Raw genomic sequence first — 18,754 nt, forward strand, 5'->3', positions numbered from 1 at the left:
CAAGGATTCACTCCCTCCCAAATATGCCCAGTCCCTGTTAAGGATTTCTTTGAAGTAGCCCTGCTGGAAGCATCTCCTTCCCTGACCAAAGTCCTTCACCCAAGCATTGGGTGGGATGGTGAGTCCCATTACAATCTCTGTCCCACTTCACTTCACAGGTAGAGCAAGCAAAACTAGATTCTTAATGTCTAGTAACCATGGCTGCAAGTATATGCATAACAAAGAAGCAGAAGATTAATGTATGTCACATTTTATTTTTTATTTTTTTAAATAGTAACTCATTTCAGTCTACTTTTAGGTATTTCTTTTCCTTTAGAAAATAAATGTATACAGCAAGATGATTGCATAGCCTGCCAAAAATAATAGCCTCATTTTTTCTGGTATATATTATATACAGTAAACTCAGGGACCTGCTGTATTTGTCCAGATTTCTTCCTCTTTTTTGTTAAGCTTTGTCTTCGAATGAGGTCAAGAGAAAAAAATCATTAATATCTGTCAACTTCCTTTATATCCTTAAGGAAAAATCTTTGTATGATATCACACAGACAGATTTTCAATTTCCTTGTGTAATAAACAGATGCTTTAGGATTTGGATGTAATTTAAAGGTTTAAAATATCACATTGAGATTGATGAATAAATCAGTTGTGAAGACAAAAACATTGATGCCTGTTGAAAATACCTCTCCAGACAGGCAGGAAATGAAATTAGTTCCCAGTAAAGTGTGGAGATGAGGATCACTGTTTAGTTCTGCTGCAGGCTTTTTAGGACTTGCTACAGTGGCACAACGAAACTGCTAGGGCTACAGAAATCTAATTAAAGAGCAAATGTCCCTCCTGACATCAAATTAATCTTTATCAAGTTCCCTATTTTTATTTCAATCTGGAACAAGAAAATGAAATTTAAAATTCTAGGCATGTTGCAAAACAGTTGGTGATTTTCTCTTGAGCATTACAATGCAAAAACATTCAGCATTGTTTAATTAGACCTCGAAGCACTCATTTTCTGAGCACTTTTTATTTCATCATTGTTTGTTAAGGGCTTACATAAATAATACACAAATATTTACTACAAGCCTGGTACAAGGCTGTCTCACTCTGTTGTACAGATCTATATTTCCAGAGCTTTTTCTGTTGATGAAAAAGCTGAAGTAATTATTGTTTACATCGTAAATATCACCATACTTTATCAGTCCTTCATATTGAGTTCAGGTTTCTTAAATTACTTTGCCTTAACAAGCATGCTTTCCAACGCCCACATTGCTGGTATTCTGGTAACCCTCAACCCCAGCGGGACCGCTGAGCTGCAGCAGCTCAGCTGGTTCTGGAGCTGGAACCTGGCTCAGATACCTCTGCACCACGTTAAAATTTATCACGTGAGCATGTCCTAAGAAACAGGCCCCAATCCCAGGCAGTTGTAAACTAAACAGGTGCAAAATGAAAGTGTTCTTACCCCTTATTTTGCAGATAGGAGAATTAAGTTTGGATCCGTGGTCCCAAGCTTAACGTGAGAGGTATCAGCTCAGTCCAAGCGCACGTGCACGCAGGCTTCGCTGGAAGACAGCCAAAGCAATTTGGCTGTGGTCACACAGAAAACCTAAGAAAATATGAGAATAAGTTCCCACCCAGTTCCAAGCTGACATTTAAACCACAGGACCATCCTCCAACATCTAAGCTATTTATTTGCCCTAAGTCCAGAAGAAATGGAACGGATATTGCACTGATGGTCTCCTCCTCTGATTTGGAGGAACTGTCTCTTGCTGCATGACTACTTGAGTCTCTGTGCCTGCTCACTTGCATGCTTCACTACAGCACTGCTAGAGCTACTGGCCCCATATAGTGTTTTTCTTGTACATATGATTGTTTCATGAAGACTGATAAGAGATATCTCAGGGGCTTTGCTACCAAAGGTAATCCTGAGTGCCTGAGGGTAGGATGTGTTTCTGTGGTTAGTTTCCTCTTACAGCTAAATTAGAAAGGCCTTATGGGTGATGTTTTGTATAAAAATGATGACAGTGATATACAAAACCGATTTTTCTGCCTTCTAATTACACGAAACTCCAATTAAAGTCATTGGGAAGTCTGCTCAATTACAGTTTCCTTTGGATCCATTGCAGGCATAGGGGTTGTTTATGCAGCCTGATGTGCAGGTTTAGAGCCTGGTGAAAAGGCAGTGTACAGAGCATGGGGGTTACAGTCACCATGGGTGGGTTTTATTTTACCTTATTAGCAGGGCAGTATATAAATTACATGACAACTAAATGCAGAATTCAGCTGTGAACTTGTCCACTACTAATAGTCCGTTTCTTGGAGTCATCAGGGACAAAGTGAGGCTGCAAAGAGCATTTAAGGTACTGAAGTGTGACTCGCGATATTCTCCATATGGAAGAGATTATGGAAGAAAGTTGCACTCATTTATGGCCTAGGCTAAAATCCATGACCAGGTTAAGTGGAGTGAGATGACAGTGTACACGAGAGGCATGGCAGGGCAGAACAACCGCGGGACCTCTGGGGAAGAGCCTGAGTATAATGCACCAAGAAAGAGGGATGTGAAGAAGGAAGTGACATGCTATATTTGAAGGAAGCTCATTTCTGTGGGTGGAGGGGGCCAGACAAAAACTGGGAATACTCATTTATCTTAATTAAAAGTAGCGTGGCTGACTTGTTAAACCTGCAGAAAAAAACAGCTCTCCACAAAATTCCTGTCCTCATGAAGGCTGTATATAAGAAGCGATCACACATAATGCACTAGAATTTAAAACTAAAAGCTATGACCTTTAATTCTATCTATTCTGTATGTGGACTCTGGCCAGAAGGAGTGCATTTTCCAGCTAGGTATCTTGATTCAAGTTCAGTTTCTGATTTAGCAGCTACACATCCAGTTAACTTGAGTGGGAACTGTATGCCCTTGCCCCAGGAAGGAGTTTGGTCTGTTTTTTTCCAGCAGACATCGATTGCTTTCATACAGCCTTCCCATACTTTTACCCAATATAGTTCTTCTAACTTTACAGGAACATGACGTACATTTATGCAGGGTGAACCAGATACACTAGCCTTGAAATTTCAATTGTTCTGGTTTTGAAACACAACATTTAAACATCCTCGTATATCAAAAGAGCTAAAAACTATTGTGACTTTTCATATGACAGATATTTCAGGGAGCAGGTTAGATGTCTCTTTGTAACTTCCACTTTTTTTCTCGTCTTCTTGGTTTCAAAAAGCACGTTATTCTGTGCTACTTTCACTACATTAGTCCAACAACTGTTAAAAAGCTTTGGTTGAATTTCTGTTTAGTTGAGAGAGAAGTACAAATAAAAGAAGCAGCAGATGGTCCCTTTGTGACTGAATGAAGAAAAAGGGTTTTGAGAACAATATGTGAATAGGTGTAGTCTAATAAAACAGTCAGCCACCTGCTTCCTACATCCTTCAAAAAGATTCTGTTGCATATTCTGGGAATTAACGACTAGTGTGTATCCTTACGTTTAATCTAAATGGAAGCTCTAAGGAGCAAACAGACCTTTTTGCTCCAGTGCTGATTGAGTTGTTCTCCTGGTTTTGAATTGTTTCTGCTCTGTCCCTTTTAGTTCCATCCTGTGACTGTGTAATAGCTAACAACAATTTGGCAGTGTTTCATTTCTCAAACCAAAGAAAGATTTTAAAACTTAGAAAGCACCTACGCATTTTTTCCTATTTTAAGTTTGATAACCTAAAGTACACCTGGAAAAGAAGTATTCTACCATTTCACAGTACACACCATTTGTTTTTTTTTAATGCACCCAACCTGTTGCTTGGTTTCCGTACATTGTAATGTACTTGCTTTCTCCTCTAGGGATTTACTCTTCAGCCTGATTATCAGAATATCATCAATCCAACATCAACAGCTGCACAAGTTGTTACCCAAGCAATGGAGTATGTTCGTTCAGGGTGCAGAAATCCTCCAGCACAGACTGTGGACTGGAATAATGACTACTGCAGTAATGGGTAAGCAGCCAGTGAATGCCACCTTGTGTTGAGCAACATTCATGACACAAGTATCTGATAGAGAATTTGGAAACAGCTTTGTTGCCTGTTTCCCTACAGGATTTCAGAAGTGCATCTGTGATGGCACTGTATTTATTCAGCAGTTAGACTGCTGTGAGAGAACAAGTTTTCAATACATACATTTATTAGACATTGTTGTCACCTTATCACAGCACATACACTTTGGTCTTAGAGAACTTCCATTCCTTAGAAAATCAGAACTGAAATTGTAGGGAGAAGGTGTAGGAAGGAAGTTTTAAGATCACTGCCTCCTACTTGAGAGGCAAATGGTGTGAGCTATTCTCTCCAAATACTCCGTTGCTGAGGAGAGCTTGCTGCCAGTGAAAACAACTAGTCTGGGTCATGAAAACCCACATCAGTGAGATGCAGGGGTGATGGATGGGATACAAGATACACGGAAGGGAATGGCATGAAGATCACATGACTGTAACCAGAAACAAAACACCATGCCTGTAGGAGCTCTATGCCCCTACCATAATGTTAGTAGCCCCTTCAAACCCTCAACTCCTCTGCAGCATGGTTTTTGTGGAGCCATGTTACTGTCCCCGGAACTGCCTGGAAACGTTTAAGACTCTGAACAGAAGGTATATCTTTTGAGTTTTAAATGATAGATGTTCTGCCTTGTGAACATGCCCACCAGCCTGACCTCCCCTTGACTTTGGCATGAATCCCCAGGGCAAAGGTAGATAAAAGCTCTTGGTTGCTACCAAAGTGTCAAATCTAGCCCAGACAAATGAACACAAAGCAGAACTAAAGACCAGTTTAATCCATTACGTTTACTCAAACTGAGAATTTAACTTGCATTATTGTTTTAAAGTGTTTCTGGATCTCAAACTAGAACTGAACAAAAATCTTTTTCTGATTGCTAGTTCAGAATAACACCTTGACTAGAACCTGCTGACGCAGAGGCAGAATTTAACTAGCCTGCACAACAGCATCACTTTCCCCCGTACCTATCGCTGTTGCCCCATGAGTTGCCCACTTGTTCAGCAGAACGGTCTCGCTTCTGTGCTGTACCACCATAACGTCTTGATCTGTGCTGTGGGCCCTTGTAGGAGCCTACCCAGCCCACAGACTTTTATACCCACTTACACTGAGCTCTGAATAGACTGTCCTCTGTCAAACAAGCCATAGTCACCTGTGGCTTTGATTCCTGGTCTCTTCTGGAAAAAGCAATGTGCGATCATTCCCAGCAGTGCCCTCTAGGTGCCCACTGGGCATAACTTTCCATCAGCAGAAGCTTTCTGTGAGCAGACCCTGTATATACCCTGTATAGATATGTCTTTGTGAATCTGTGTGCATGGACTTAACCTATCTTTGCTATAGCATTGGCATAAACTGCCAGTGCAGTGTAGCTTGCTCTGTGCTGCTCTTGGACTCCAAACCAAGTAAGGTGTAAAGCTGTGGAAGAACAGAACTGGTGCCTGGCTTTTGGCGAGGAAGCATGAGATTAAGAGTAAAGCCTCTCTCCCAGAAAATCTCTGCAGTGTGAACCAAGCCCCATCAGTGATGCTTCTTCTGCTTTAAATGATATATTTTTTTCTGATTTCTACAAGCTGTTCCGAATTAGAAACTGGTAAATTACTCCTTTTTGCTCTGAACTGGTATGCTTCAGTTGAAGCTGAAACCCAACAAGAACTGAATGTAAAAGTGTGCTAGACACAGTGCATTAGTGGAAGGTCTCCTGTAAAGCCTGGTCTCCAGAAGAGAGTTGGTCTAGTTGGCTTTGCCAGAAGCTTCTGGTGTTCCCTTGCCTGTGCTTACCTGAACCTGCCAACCCAACACGTTTTGGCTCTGTCTGTACTAGTAAATAAAATAGGCCAGAGTTACCAGTGGCTGGCACCCATGTTCATGTAACTAAGCTCTCCTGCCCTCTAAGGAAAGCGGCCACATCATATAGGGTGCTTATGGAGTATCGTTCCGAGTCCTGTGCTAAACCCTCAGCTGTACCTACATGGTTTGTGAGAGAGGGATAGTCAGTGCTACCAAGCTGCTAGTGCAGGTGATCCCAAACAAGGGCTTAAACCCACATCCCAGTCCTGTGTAGTTTAGAGCCAGATGGGGTCTCTGGGTTGCTACATGCCACTATGGCACTAGGATTTTTCTTATTATTACCATGGTAATGCAGCTGTACTTCAGTGATATGCTTGGAATTAATGACATGCCGTAGGGTTGTGGGGGTTTTTTTGGAAGAATAGGACTAAAAATTTGACAAATTTTAAAAAAATTGCATTTGTTCTTTTTCTCTTTGAACAGGGGCATGCAGAGGGACAAAGCACTCTACCTTACCTGAAAATCTGAAACACCTCTCCTTTCCACTGAGGAATGCAGGGAAGTCTTTTCATCATGGATTGCTTTATGCAGTCAAGGCAGTTCTGCATTTTATTAGGAAATACAAGTTGCTAAGCACTTAGGACTATTTGAGCTTGTGGGTCACCCACTCTGGAAAAAATAGTCTTGCTTCTTTCTTTTTCTTTCCTGCCCCCCCTCCATTTTTTCTCTTTCTTTCTCCTTTCCACCCCTACCCTGAGATCCTTTAACGGACATTGCTTTTCTTCTTCCCTGAAGGAAACTTGGACCATTCAGATTTTATGTTGGTTTTTGCTGTGAAGTGCTGCGATAGTAACTGCCTTAGCAACTGTAGATGTCTCGGATAAAAGTCCTGGATTTTCCATTGGTTTTTCATAATGGGTGTTTATATGAAACTACTAAAGACTTTTTAAATGGCTTGATGTAGCAGTCATAGCAAGTTTGTAAATAGCATCTATGTTACACTCTCCTAGAGTATAAAATGTGAATGTTTTTGTAGCTAATTGTAATTGAAACTGGCTCATTCCAGTTTATTGATTTCACAATAAGGGTTAAATTGGCAAACATTCATATTTTTACTTCATTTTTAAACAACTGACTAATAGTTCTATATTTTCAAAGTATTTGGAGAAAAAAAGTAAAATATTCCCAAATGATATTAATTAAAAATATTGGCTTTGTCTCATGAAATAAACACAAAAAAACTAGGAAAAAAACTAATGTTGATAAAGAGCAAACACATTTATTTTGTACTGCCTAAAAAATGCTTCTTTTTTTTAAAGAAAATCACTTTATGTGTACTGGTTAGTAAACGTCATTTAAGTCCTTTTATGTATAAAACTGCCAAATGCTTACCTGATATTTTATTAGATGCAGAAACAGATTGGAGACAGCTAAATTATAACCTTTACATATGGCTATGTATTATTGTTTCTTCATACTGTGTCTGTATTTAATCTTTTTTATGGAACCTGTTGCGCCTATTTATGAAATAATAAATATAGGTGTTTGTAAGTAAATTTGTTAGCATTTTAAAGAGGTTTCTTTGACGCTTTAACTTTTGCTGGCACAAATTGTTCACAACTGATGTGAATACTTTATTTAGTTTTTACAGTGACATATATAACACCAAACCTGCTTTACTGGCAGAAAATGAAGGTAACCAATACTTATTTCTCTATTTCTTTGGTTGTTAAGGAAAAAAAAAGAAGGTATTTTAAGTAATTCCCTTTTTAAAGCATTGTAGCAGGAAGTTGCCCAAAACTAACTGAATAAAACTGCATAATGCTGCTTCTTGAAGCTTCATCAGTTTTAGTTAATTAGTCAAGTGGAATAAAAATATTACCAACAGAAATATTACCAAATATGTGTCAGCCATTTTATTATACATGCAAAAGGTCCTACAGAGTTTTAGGGAGTGTATCACAAATACATCCTAAAGTGAAAGTTAAGTTCAACAGCCATAGGGAAAGGGATAAAAAAAATCCAAAAGAAGGTATTTTGTCAATGTTTTGGATCAGGGATAGCTCTGAAAATATATTTATGCAGGATTTCATCCCAGATGCCTGTCCAATTAATGGAGAGTACCACTGATTTGTATTTTCTATGTGAAATAAAGAAAGCAACTCGGATAAAATACACATTATGCAATGCCATTGATTTTTCTTTAAAAACAAAACAGAAACAAAGGCATGCTTGCTTTGGAATGATTTCAGGCAATGTACAATCGGAATCACTTGGCATGTAATAACTAATAAATAATGCAGATCAGATGTGATTACTCAAATGACTGTAGCTGAGAGCTCTAATTTTCCTGTCTTGAAACTGTATGAGAACTCGTGATTAAATTCACAGTTTATTGTTTGTCTGTTTAGTACTTTAGAAATATACCAGCACTACTAATTACCCAATGTCTTCTATTTATTATATTATAGTAAACTACATTTTCCACTCATATTAATTCTAAAGCGAGAAGATAATTACTGGGGATGAGAAAAATCACCATTGATTTTGACAGGCAGTTTTCCTTTTTCTTTTATGGAAAAGAACTGTGTTATCTTCATTTCTTTTAGAGCAGGTGCGCAGTCACATAAAGTTAATTTCGGTACCCAAGCAGAGTTCAAAATACAAGAAAACTTTAATGTAAATAAAAAAATACATCATGAATAAAATACTTATTCTGTATGAACCTCTGGCTAGTTGGTGTCTCTCAGTCTGCAAGAAGGGAAACCTGTGGTGTGTTTACCGTGCAACACCTTACTCATCCAGTGCTTTGAGCGTGGTTCTGTGCCTGGGCTCTGCTCGGATGGGACAGCTATGCTGGAAGAGCAGCAGTTTTGGCCAGGGTTATACTGAAGCACTTTTTTCCAAAGGAAAGATCCAACTTCAATGCATAAATGTCAGTTCTTCGTGTCTTACCTTGGGAAAAGCAATGGTTGCCAGCCAAGGGCAATCTGCTATTTGTCTTCAGCTGCGTATTCACAGATACAAATTGTCAATAGATGGAGCCTAAAGGTTGAGATCCTTTTGTAAGCAGGTGAAACTCTACTGGAGTTCATGAAGATATGCCTCATCCTTCGCTGAAGCACTGTGGCTGAGGCACCACAGTAACACATATACCCAAGTCACTGGTTATAAGTCACCATCTGTCATAACGATGATAATGAGAAAGCACACAGGAACAAAACAGCCTACACATTGAGCAACACAGTAACAGCAAGTAAATCTGATAAAGACATCTGTCAAAGTGATAGAAACCAAGGGAAATAATGTCTTCCATTAATTGAAATTAATATTTTTTAAAAAGTGGTAGGCAAAATGCAAGGTTAGCAACATATGCACTCTGCAAGATGTAAATCCTATTTGCTTGCACCAAGGTAAGCAGAGGTTTTGAAAAGGAAAGGCTTTTCGAATTTGCTGCTGCTCTCAGTGTGCCCCGTTCTGGTGATGCAAGTCCTGGTCTCTATCACCAAACTCACAGAGGTTCGAGCAGAAATCCCATCCAACTGCTGCCTCTGACCCAAAGAAACTCTTCAAAGGGGCCTGCTATGGGATTTTTCCCCCCACATTCATCCACAGGCAGTAAGTAATGTATTCATGGAGGGCCCCAGCCATTCACAATGAAATGTAATATATTCATGCCCACTTCTCTCTCTCTCACCAAATACCGGTTCCTGATTCCAGTGGCGTCTCTGCCAAATATTCCCTGCTAGGCTCCTCTGTAAACAGGAAACTCAACAATAAAAGAGCTCATTACTGGAAGGTAAAACACACTCTTACCACCTTCCTCAACCTTCTGAGACTTCATCTCAGCCTGAGCTACCATCTCCAAGACTGTATCTGCCTATTTCTTACCCAATCCTGTAAACATGGCAGGTCCATGGAGATCTCTTTCTGTGCTCTGGGGAAACAGAGCAGGTAAAAATCCTTATTTTGCACACACTGTGAGAAGTAGCTAAAGAGCTGTATGTAACCCATACAGGAGTTACTCCCCAGAACTCCCACTGATAGGTAGGTATAGATACAGATACAGATACAGATACAGATACAGATACAGATACAGATAGATAGATAGATAGATACATAGAAAGATAGACAGACAGAGAGACAGACAGATATACAACCATTGCCCTGTTAATTATTTATCTGGTGTCTTCAAGTCCTTTTGCATTTAAATAAAATATTATTTAGTGAGTATAGCAGTGTGCTGGCAGTGCTGCAGGAGGTGCTGAGCACCTCGGAGAACACAAGGTGCTTTGTGTCAGGTCTCACAGACAGCATTTGCTTTCCTTTGCAAAGTCATGTATTTTATTATTGCCCAGCAGCACATTAAATCACAACTCAAATGTAGTTCTTATTCCACCGACAAGAGGACAAGTGAGAACAATGACTTGTAACATTTCAGAGTCTGTCACAGTTACTGCCTAATTAGAGAAATCCACTAGCAAATGTGCATCTGCATGGATCCTGCAACTGTCATCATTTCACATTCTATTAAGGGCTTGCTGCGATAGACACTCTACAAAGAAATTTTGTTCAGGCTAATACCAAGCTGGCAAACATGTAATTGGCTAGAAAATAAAATAGGAGAGGAAAAAAAAGAAAGAGAGGAAGGGGAAAAGAAAAGGAAACCTTCCTATTTGGAAAACAAGCTGTGTGCAAAAATCCACAGTATACTGCGGAGAAGATCCTTACCCTCTGACAATTGTGTGTTTACAACGAGTCTGAGCATAATTGCTCTGATGGGCTGTCAAGGAAAAGATTAATTTGGCAAAGATTAGTATTGACTTGCTGTTTATTAAGGCTTTTAAACAGCTGTATCTGGCAACATTCCTGTAAGTGCCTGTCATGTCTGAAAATCAGGCTCACACCCGGGTGCTTGCCAGCTGTTGCTAAACAATCTTACCACTTTGAGTATCTTTCTCCAGGCCAAACAGCAAGAGCAAAGTATTGCCAAATGAGTCTCTTTCGTCCTGTCACTTTTCAGGGGATCTGAGAGCTCAAATGTCGGTTGATGGCTCGATGGCTGAGCTGAGAGCAGCTGCTGGGAGCCAGCAGGGTGGTTAGAGAGGTGCTGCACCAACCTGTCCCCCGTGCCAAGGGGAGGGTGCTGCTGTTAGCCACCTCACCGACACAGAAAGCAGCTTACCACTGCTATAACGTGAAGGGGTTTTAAACCCCTTAGCGCCTGCGATCAAAGTTTGGTAGGAGGCAGAACTCCAGAGCGAGTGGTTCATCCCCCCGGACTCTGATGGATAAAGCCAACAGGCTAGGAGGGTGTGTGAAAGTACAGTAGGCACCATTAATCTTTATAAAATGAGCCAACATTTTCTTCTATGATTTTTTTTCCCCAGACTGCTGATAAACGAAAGTCGTAAAAGCCATGCACACAAAATACCCTGGGTCAATGGGAACCTGTAAAAGGAAAGATGTCAGCTGTTATTTTTGTTATGTTACTTAAAACATTTCAGCTTGCATTGTAGGCTTTAGTAGTGAGCTCAGAAACAAATAATACCAATGGAAAGAAGGATAAACGGCTGCAGCTAAACGCCAATACAAATAGCCATGTGTTACAATTAAAGTTGATTTGGCCTTTCCAGTAGAAGTCTGATTTTCTGGGATTAATCTCGACCTTTTCAAGTCGCATCAGGCTGAAATAAGTTGTCAGAACAGATGTGAATTTTGTTTGCAGAGAACAATTGTAATCCAGTAACCCTTAGAACATCAGCATTTTCCAGACCACCAGCCAGCTGAACAGTGAGGATGCGGACAGCAGTTACTGAGCGCACACAGCAGGCAGAACCAGAGGACTCATAGCCATGTCCAGAGGCTGGAAGTTTAGGTCAGAAAATTTCAAACTGGAAACGAAGTTCTTTTCCTTTTAACTCTGAATTTACCAAGCAGCGCGGTGGATGCACAACCACTTGAAAAAAGATGTTAGATCAAGGATGGATGCCTTTGTAAAACACGTGTTCTTTAGCTAAATCAAACATATACGTAGGTGATATTCCACGCGCCACTGTTTCACAGAAGGCTGGGCACACATTTTGTAATATAGAAGTCTCTGAAGGCTCCAAGAATCACACATTTCAGATGCTGCTCTAAACTAGCTTTCTAAGAAGTTTTGCCTTACAATCTGCACGGCTCCAGTATTTAAAAAAAAAGAAAAGACAGAAATAAAACGAAAACCTCTAGTGAATACTCAGGCTTCTCATACTTTCATACATAGAGTCAAAAACTTCCCAGCTCTATGCACAGCATATATGCTGACCTTGGTGCTCCCAAAAAGCCAGGTTTCAGTGGAAGTAAAAAAGTCCAAAGCCTTTCCAATATGGACTGAGGGTGGGGGGCAGAGGGGTTATTCACCTTACCATGCTAGCACAGCAACTGTGGCAATGTAAGCCCTCTGCAAACACAAAGCCTGCAGGTTGCTTTTGTAGTACTGACTTTCTTCACAATGAAACACCTGGATCCATGTTTATGCCATCAGTGCAGTCATATTGTTAAATATGGAAGATGCAAGAGAGATTTTTCCTGCTGTCTATATAGCACAGCTTAGAAAGCAACATGAAGTTCCGAAGTTCATTCAAAAGCATGTCATCACTTGAATAAATAAGGCTATCTGATGCCCTAATTAGTAGAGTAAGCCTTCATGTTTTGATATCTACTTCTGCTCAGAGTTCTGAAATAATGAGCTGAGCCCATCCACTCCTCTGGCATACAAGCACGTGTTACATGGTTTTGTTAAAGAGATTAATATCAAAGAAGGTAAGTGATGTGCCCAGGGACACAGAGTAATTTAGAGGAAGTGTAGCTGAGATCTGAGATTTTTCAAAAACAGTCTTCTGCTTTAGTCATAACTAAAGTTCAGCAACTGTGAAGCAGTGCTCAGATCCATGAGGACAGCTTTAACTCAGGTGAGATTTTAAAAATAATAAATAGGAGGAGGTTTCCAGGTTTTATTTGTCTTTAGTGGTTTTCCACTTTTGTCACATGTGTACAGCTGAGTGCTATTTTCAAACTTAACTGTAAACTAACTTTAAAAAGAAAGATTAGTAAACTAATCTTTAAAAAGATTTAAATAATCTCTGGTCTCATGTTGCTGGAATTTTGGATTAAAATCTCAAAGGTCATATGAGACTGGAATTTTGACTATAGTGTTTCATATCCCTCAAACATCTTTATTTCTCTCTCTCTTTTTGCAGAATTTCTCCCTAGAACCCAGCAAAGTCCTTTACCTGTCGGACTTTCTGTATCAGATTTAACAAAGCACCATATGTATACATATATCTGCACACTGAGGAGACTCACAGGACCCACAAGGAGAGAGTCATGACAGCTGAATGGGACTGTCCTGCATCTGAGTCCCCAGCAGAATTTGCCCTCTGCAAGCAGGCTGGAAGCAGTCACCCAGTGAGGTCCTGGCAGGAAGATCATGCTTCTGTAGTACATAGGTCATAGATTTTCAAGGCTGAATGTTTCTAAACTCTCAAGAGAGAATTTTTTGAGAACAATTTGATCAAAAGCCAGAAACAGGCTATCCTGTCTTCTTGTACTGTTGTCACCTTTGGACTGGGAAGGAACCTGAGCCCAGAGGTGGGAGCCTTTCCAAAACTGACCCCAGTACAAGGAAAACACTGACATACTGGAGTGAATCCAGTGGAGGCCACCACGATGGTCGGGGCTGGAGCACAGGGCACAGGTGGAGAGGCTGAGAGTGATGGATCTGGTTAGTCTCAAGGAGAGGAATCCAAGGGGAGGTCTTACTGCAGTCTGTAACTGCCTAGTGTGTCTTTATAGAGAAGACAGAGCCCAAATCTTTCTGGAAGTGCACATGAAGGCCAAGAGACAACAGACACAAGTTGCAATGAGGAAATTCTGATTACATATTAGGAAAAAAAATCACTAGGAGGGAAGTTGAAAACACTGACACAGGAGCCCAGAGAGGCTGTTGGATCTCTGTCCTTGGAAATATTCAAAACTTGACGGGACAGACCTGAACAGGTCCATTTAAGTTGCACTGGCTTTGGCTGTGGCGACAGGGTAGACCAGAAAACCTCCAGAGATTCCTTCCAATCTAGGCTAGTCTGTGATTCTGTTTCACACAAAATCCCCTACACATGGCATAGAAAGAAAGCCCAGCAGATCATGGTTGTTTGGCCTCAAATTGGGAAAGGGAGTGCAAAAGTCTTTGTTGGTTACTTCCTGTTATACACCTCATGTACTACAGTAAATTGTGCTATTTTAAACTGAGGTTTCACAGTCTGATTTTACATGTTCAGAAAAAGCAAAAGGGAACGTCATTCGTATCTGAGTTTCCTGTAGAGGTTTATTTAAGGGAAAAAAAAAACTCCCAAGCAAATCATAAACCCTAACCCACTGATCGCTTTCCTGAAATGAATTGAGTTTGCATTATTGGGAGTGCAACTTTCACGCAAAGACAAGCAGGAGTGTGTTGGTTGCCAAAGCAAAGCTGACTGGTTAAAGCTTGGACTCTGGGGAGCAAGGCCTCAGATAAATGAAGGAAAAGATACAGAGTTTTCCTTTTTTAATTTTTTTTTAACATATAGCACTCAAAAGAGTCTCTGGTGGCTTCAATACGTGACTTTACATTTCAATGCTTTTTCTCCACCAGATGGTTTAGATAAAAACCTATTAGTTTCATTTGTGCAAATAGTTTCATACAAATAATGTCTATTTTTAACATTTTTGCCTCAAGGCTTGGATTTAACTTTTTTTTTGCAGAAGTGGAGAAGTTTTCGCTAGTGTCTAACACTTTAATCATCATCATTCTTACTATCAAATAAGATTCATACCAGAATGTGGTTGATGAGTCCTCTGAAAGAATTTACGTCCAAAAAAGTGCATTAAAATTACTTCATAAATTTGATTTATGCATCTTTTCATACAACCTTTACGTGTTTGCAATTTTCCATGGGCTTAGTTATGATTATTTCAATCTCTGCAAAAGTAGTGTATATGTTCTGTCAAACATAATGGTGCAGACCCTTTATCTTCCTTTTTTGTCTTGATGTCATTCCTTTGGAGAATACATTCAGTGTGTGAAAACTGGAGAGGGTTCACTACTGGAAACCCTAATTGCTATTACAGGCACAGCCACTCCCATTTCTGGAGGTAGGGAATTCCCCCTAGCAATGAAATTAATGTGGCTCTGCTATGCACATGCTGAGGGGATGTTAGGACGGCATACATGAGTAATTTTAATTCTGTGAGGTCTTTCTTTATCATTCAAAGAGCTCGTTTGGAACCAAGTGGACACAGGAAATACCAGAATCTCTTCATTAACACAGTCATCACAGTTGATCCAGAACAGACACTATCTATCTGCCATTTTCTCTCATTTCAGCAGAGCTCTCCGGGTGCTCGGGGGTGTCCAGCACCCAGCCCATCGGTCGTGCAGAGCGCTAGGACCTAACTCTAGTGCCCGATGGAGGCACACTTGGAGAGCCTAAAAACCTATGTCTGCACTACAGTAGGAAGTAATTCCGCCTATTAGGAGTTGATCAGCTGGTTGAAGAAGTGCAGGGGACCGAAGCTCCCACAGCTGCACTGCATGAAGTTCAGGGGTTTCACTTAGGACTAAATTTACTTGTCTTCCCCTGCCTTGCACCTCATCACCAGTAACTCAGCAATTCACACAGCAGAAGTTAGGTGGCTGAACTCGTATTTGGACCTTGACAGGTATTTAGCAAGTTAAATGCATTAACTGTTAACACAGAGATTTAAAACAAACAAATAAAGCTTATATGTGTTTTCCTGGATTAGGTACTTCAGCTACTTTGCCAGAAAAGATGTTGGCAAGTAGCTATGGGAAGAAAGAAGGTAAGGGAGTCAAAAGCAAGGAAGAAGAGGGGAAAAGAAAGGAAATAACATCCCCACATGTCTTCAAGATGCAGGTTTGTGCAGTATCGCATTCTGTTGGACATTCAGAGAACCGAAGCATATGTAAATAGAAACCACTCCAAAGAACAAAACTCTCCATGCAATAAGGAGATTTCCAGTCATGAGTATATTGCTTGCAGGATTTACACCACAGGGGCAATACATTGACAGACTGCGACTTCATATATACATCACTGTATTATTACAGCTGTTAGGATGTTCAGGAGGTTGTAATTAGCGAGCATCAGGGTGTGTAAGCCCCCTGCGTGGTGCTGCCAAGGCTAATCCATGTCAGTGCCTGCAGGCAATGGTGGAAAATAAAACATTTCAATGAACAGCACCAGGAAAATCTAAGCCAGGCCAAGACAGCCACAAGGCCCTGTGATATGAAACAAAAGCAAACATAATCCATGGTCAGAAATAACCGCTGATCCAAGGCTTATTTTTGTGGTGCACCTCCTGCATCAAGAGAAAAATTTGGATAGGAAAATGGCAAATGAGAGTGTTGTGTTGTTGGGGGTTTTCTTCTTCCCCAAATAATCCAAACAGATATCAGCACATCACTTACAGCCATGGGCTGTAGCTGGGGCGCAGGTGTTTACACCCGTGGGCACCAAGGGCTGGAGGAGAGATCTCCACCATGGAGTGGTTGTTACACCAGAAGTGGGTAACTAACTGTCCCGTCTGATGCTCCTCACTGGACTGTGAGATGTGGATCCATTTGCCCAGGTCAGAAGTTAGTAAACCGCTTTTGTAATTGATGACACCTTCAGCTTTCCATTTGACAGCAGCTAAAGGTTGCACATTATTTCCTTGTGCAACTTCCTCAGTCCCTCCTAGTCCCTTCCTCAGTACCTCCACTCCACCAAAATGCCTTGGCCCTGCTCCCTGCCCTCCCAGAGACCAGTCCCAGGAGCACACCAAACATCTGCACTGTGGGAGATACCTCTCGCAGGCTGGTAAGGAGTCTAATAATTGTCTTTTGGGGGATTTCCACACCCAGCAATGCTGCATCAACACGCCAACATAGCAGCAGATGGGCAGGCAAAGGTACCAAGCTACCTCTTCATTTATCCATCTCCCCCAGCATTTTTCTGCTCTTATCTCCACTCCCCTCTCTGTGCTTTGAAGTCAACTGAAGTTGGGTCATCAGCCATTGCCAACTACTTCAATCACACCTAAAAAACTGACCATTGTATGACATGCAAAATGTCTGAGATGGAGTAAGAACCATCTCCATGGCTGGGATTGTATGGAATTGTATTCCAATTGTATGGAAGTTTTTCAAGCACATTGCTTTGGGTGAGCATACCTTTCCCCTGTGCTCTAAGAAAAGGAACTGTCATCATAGCAGCAAATAATTGTGACGATGATTTTGTCATAATGGATATTTGTACCAGATTCTAAAAGAATAATGTGCATTCAGTCAGGGAAAATGGACCCAAAGCATGACCTGCGTGCCCTCAAAAGAGCTATGACTTGAATTACAATAAATAAACTGCATATCAAGAAACAGCTAGTTCATCTCTCTAAACATCAGACTCATGGTGCATATTTGCAAACAGAAAAAAATTTAATTCATCGTATGAATAATTTGTTGTAATTGGTTTGTCTGCATTGGTTACTTTCCAAATTGTTCTTTATATATTGTTTGGGAGAAGAAATTTACCTCAAGATTTTCATGCCTTTCCCAAAATGAATCAGAAAATTTCCTCTTGAGAGACACATGCAAGTCAAAAAGCCGAAGAACGTATTCCTCCAGTAAGACCTGATCTTCTATCATTAAGACTAAAGGGACTTTTGCCATTGTTTTGAACACAACTGAATTAAAAAGTAGAAAAACAGTTTAGACTGTAGAAATACATGAGTGAAGCCAAGCACAGAATGGTGTTGAATGAATGCCTTAATTCCATGCTATATTTTTTTTCAAAAGAGAAAATAGATAAAATAGGTAAAGGCACAGAAGCAAACACTTAAAAAGAATTAAGCTGTGTTTCAAGAGAGGGTTGAAATTCCCCTTTGTCCTCAAAATGGAGTATTCTTTCCTTGTCCTCAGACAAGCCAGAGATTTAATTTGCCTCACACAAAGGAAGTGCTCCCAAAGGAATTAAGCATCCAATTTGCAATGTGACATGTGAATGCTCCACCTGCTTTGGGCCATGCAGAGAACCCGCCTTTCTCCTGAGGACGCTGCTGCAGCAAGGTCTCCGTGGGGATTTTAAAATTTACAGCCTGAGATGACTTCCGGATTTGAGCAAGTTTGGCCTGATCAGTGGTAAAAAAACCACAGGTAAATAAACTGTATAGCCCTTCGCACATTTTGGGGATTTAAAGGATATATCAGCACTGCCAAATAACTTAGTTCACCAATTCACTCTTGGCCTGATATCTGTGTGGCTTAAGTGGTAGCTCACTCCTGGGCTTTACTTCTTGGAGTGAAGTTCCTCTTCACTCCAGGCCTGTGTGTGTTTTTAAGCCCATTTCCCTACGGAAATACCTTAGTTTTGTCCTTGAGGATGGACAAGACGGCACCCGCCCTATGTGGTACTCCAGCACTATCCCTGCATGCCTATCACCACAAAAAAGCCCACTCAAACACCCCCCCACAGCCTCCCTTTCCTGCTGTACGCTCCAGGGGGCTACAAAACCTTCGTCGTGGGTTTTGAGAAAAAAAAACTTTGCACGCAAACTCATCTGTGCATTGCAGCTCCAGGGCACCGTGGGAGCGCCCAGGACCCTGGGACGAGGGCTGTGTGATACGGACGCAGCCAGTCTGCTTGAGGGGAGGCTGGCCCTGGGCAGGGGGGCTGGACCACGCTAACCTGCTTGGTCTGGGGGCTGAACCGCTACACTGGGGTCAGCCACAGCGTAGCTAAAGAGACACATCCATCCCTTGCACCTTTTCTGTGCCTCACACAGGGAATCACTGGGACCAAAGGGCCCTGCAGGCACACTGGCCAGCACCGTGAGCAAGGCATCAGCCATACAGCAGTACTGGTCTTTG

General features: G+C 41.0%; 1 protein-coding gene across 1 annotated transcript in view; it reads left to right on the forward strand.

Annotated features, from left to right (window-relative positions):
- The window catches only part of TOX (thymocyte selection associated high mobility group box), a 223,609-nt gene extending 217,252 nt beyond the window's left edge, over window positions 1-6,357 (forward strand). The window contains exons 8-9 of the mRNA XM_050892407.1: window positions 3,827-3,978; window positions 6,295-6,357. Coding sequence (XP_050748364.1) covers window positions 3,827-3,978; window positions 6,295-6,331 — 189 coding nt within the window. The 3' untranslated portion in view covers window positions 6,332-6,357. The remainder of the gene's footprint in view (window positions 1-3,826; window positions 3,979-6,294) is intronic.
- Window positions 6,358-18,754: the final 12,397 nt, after the last annotated feature.

The sequence above is a fragment of the Gymnogyps californianus genome, chromosome 2 (genome assembly GCF_018139145.2).
Source record: "Gymnogyps californianus isolate 813 chromosome 2, ASM1813914v2, whole genome shotgun sequence".
NCBI classification, from domain to species: domain Eukaryota; kingdom Metazoa; phylum Chordata; class Aves; order Accipitriformes; family Cathartidae; genus Gymnogyps; species Gymnogyps californianus.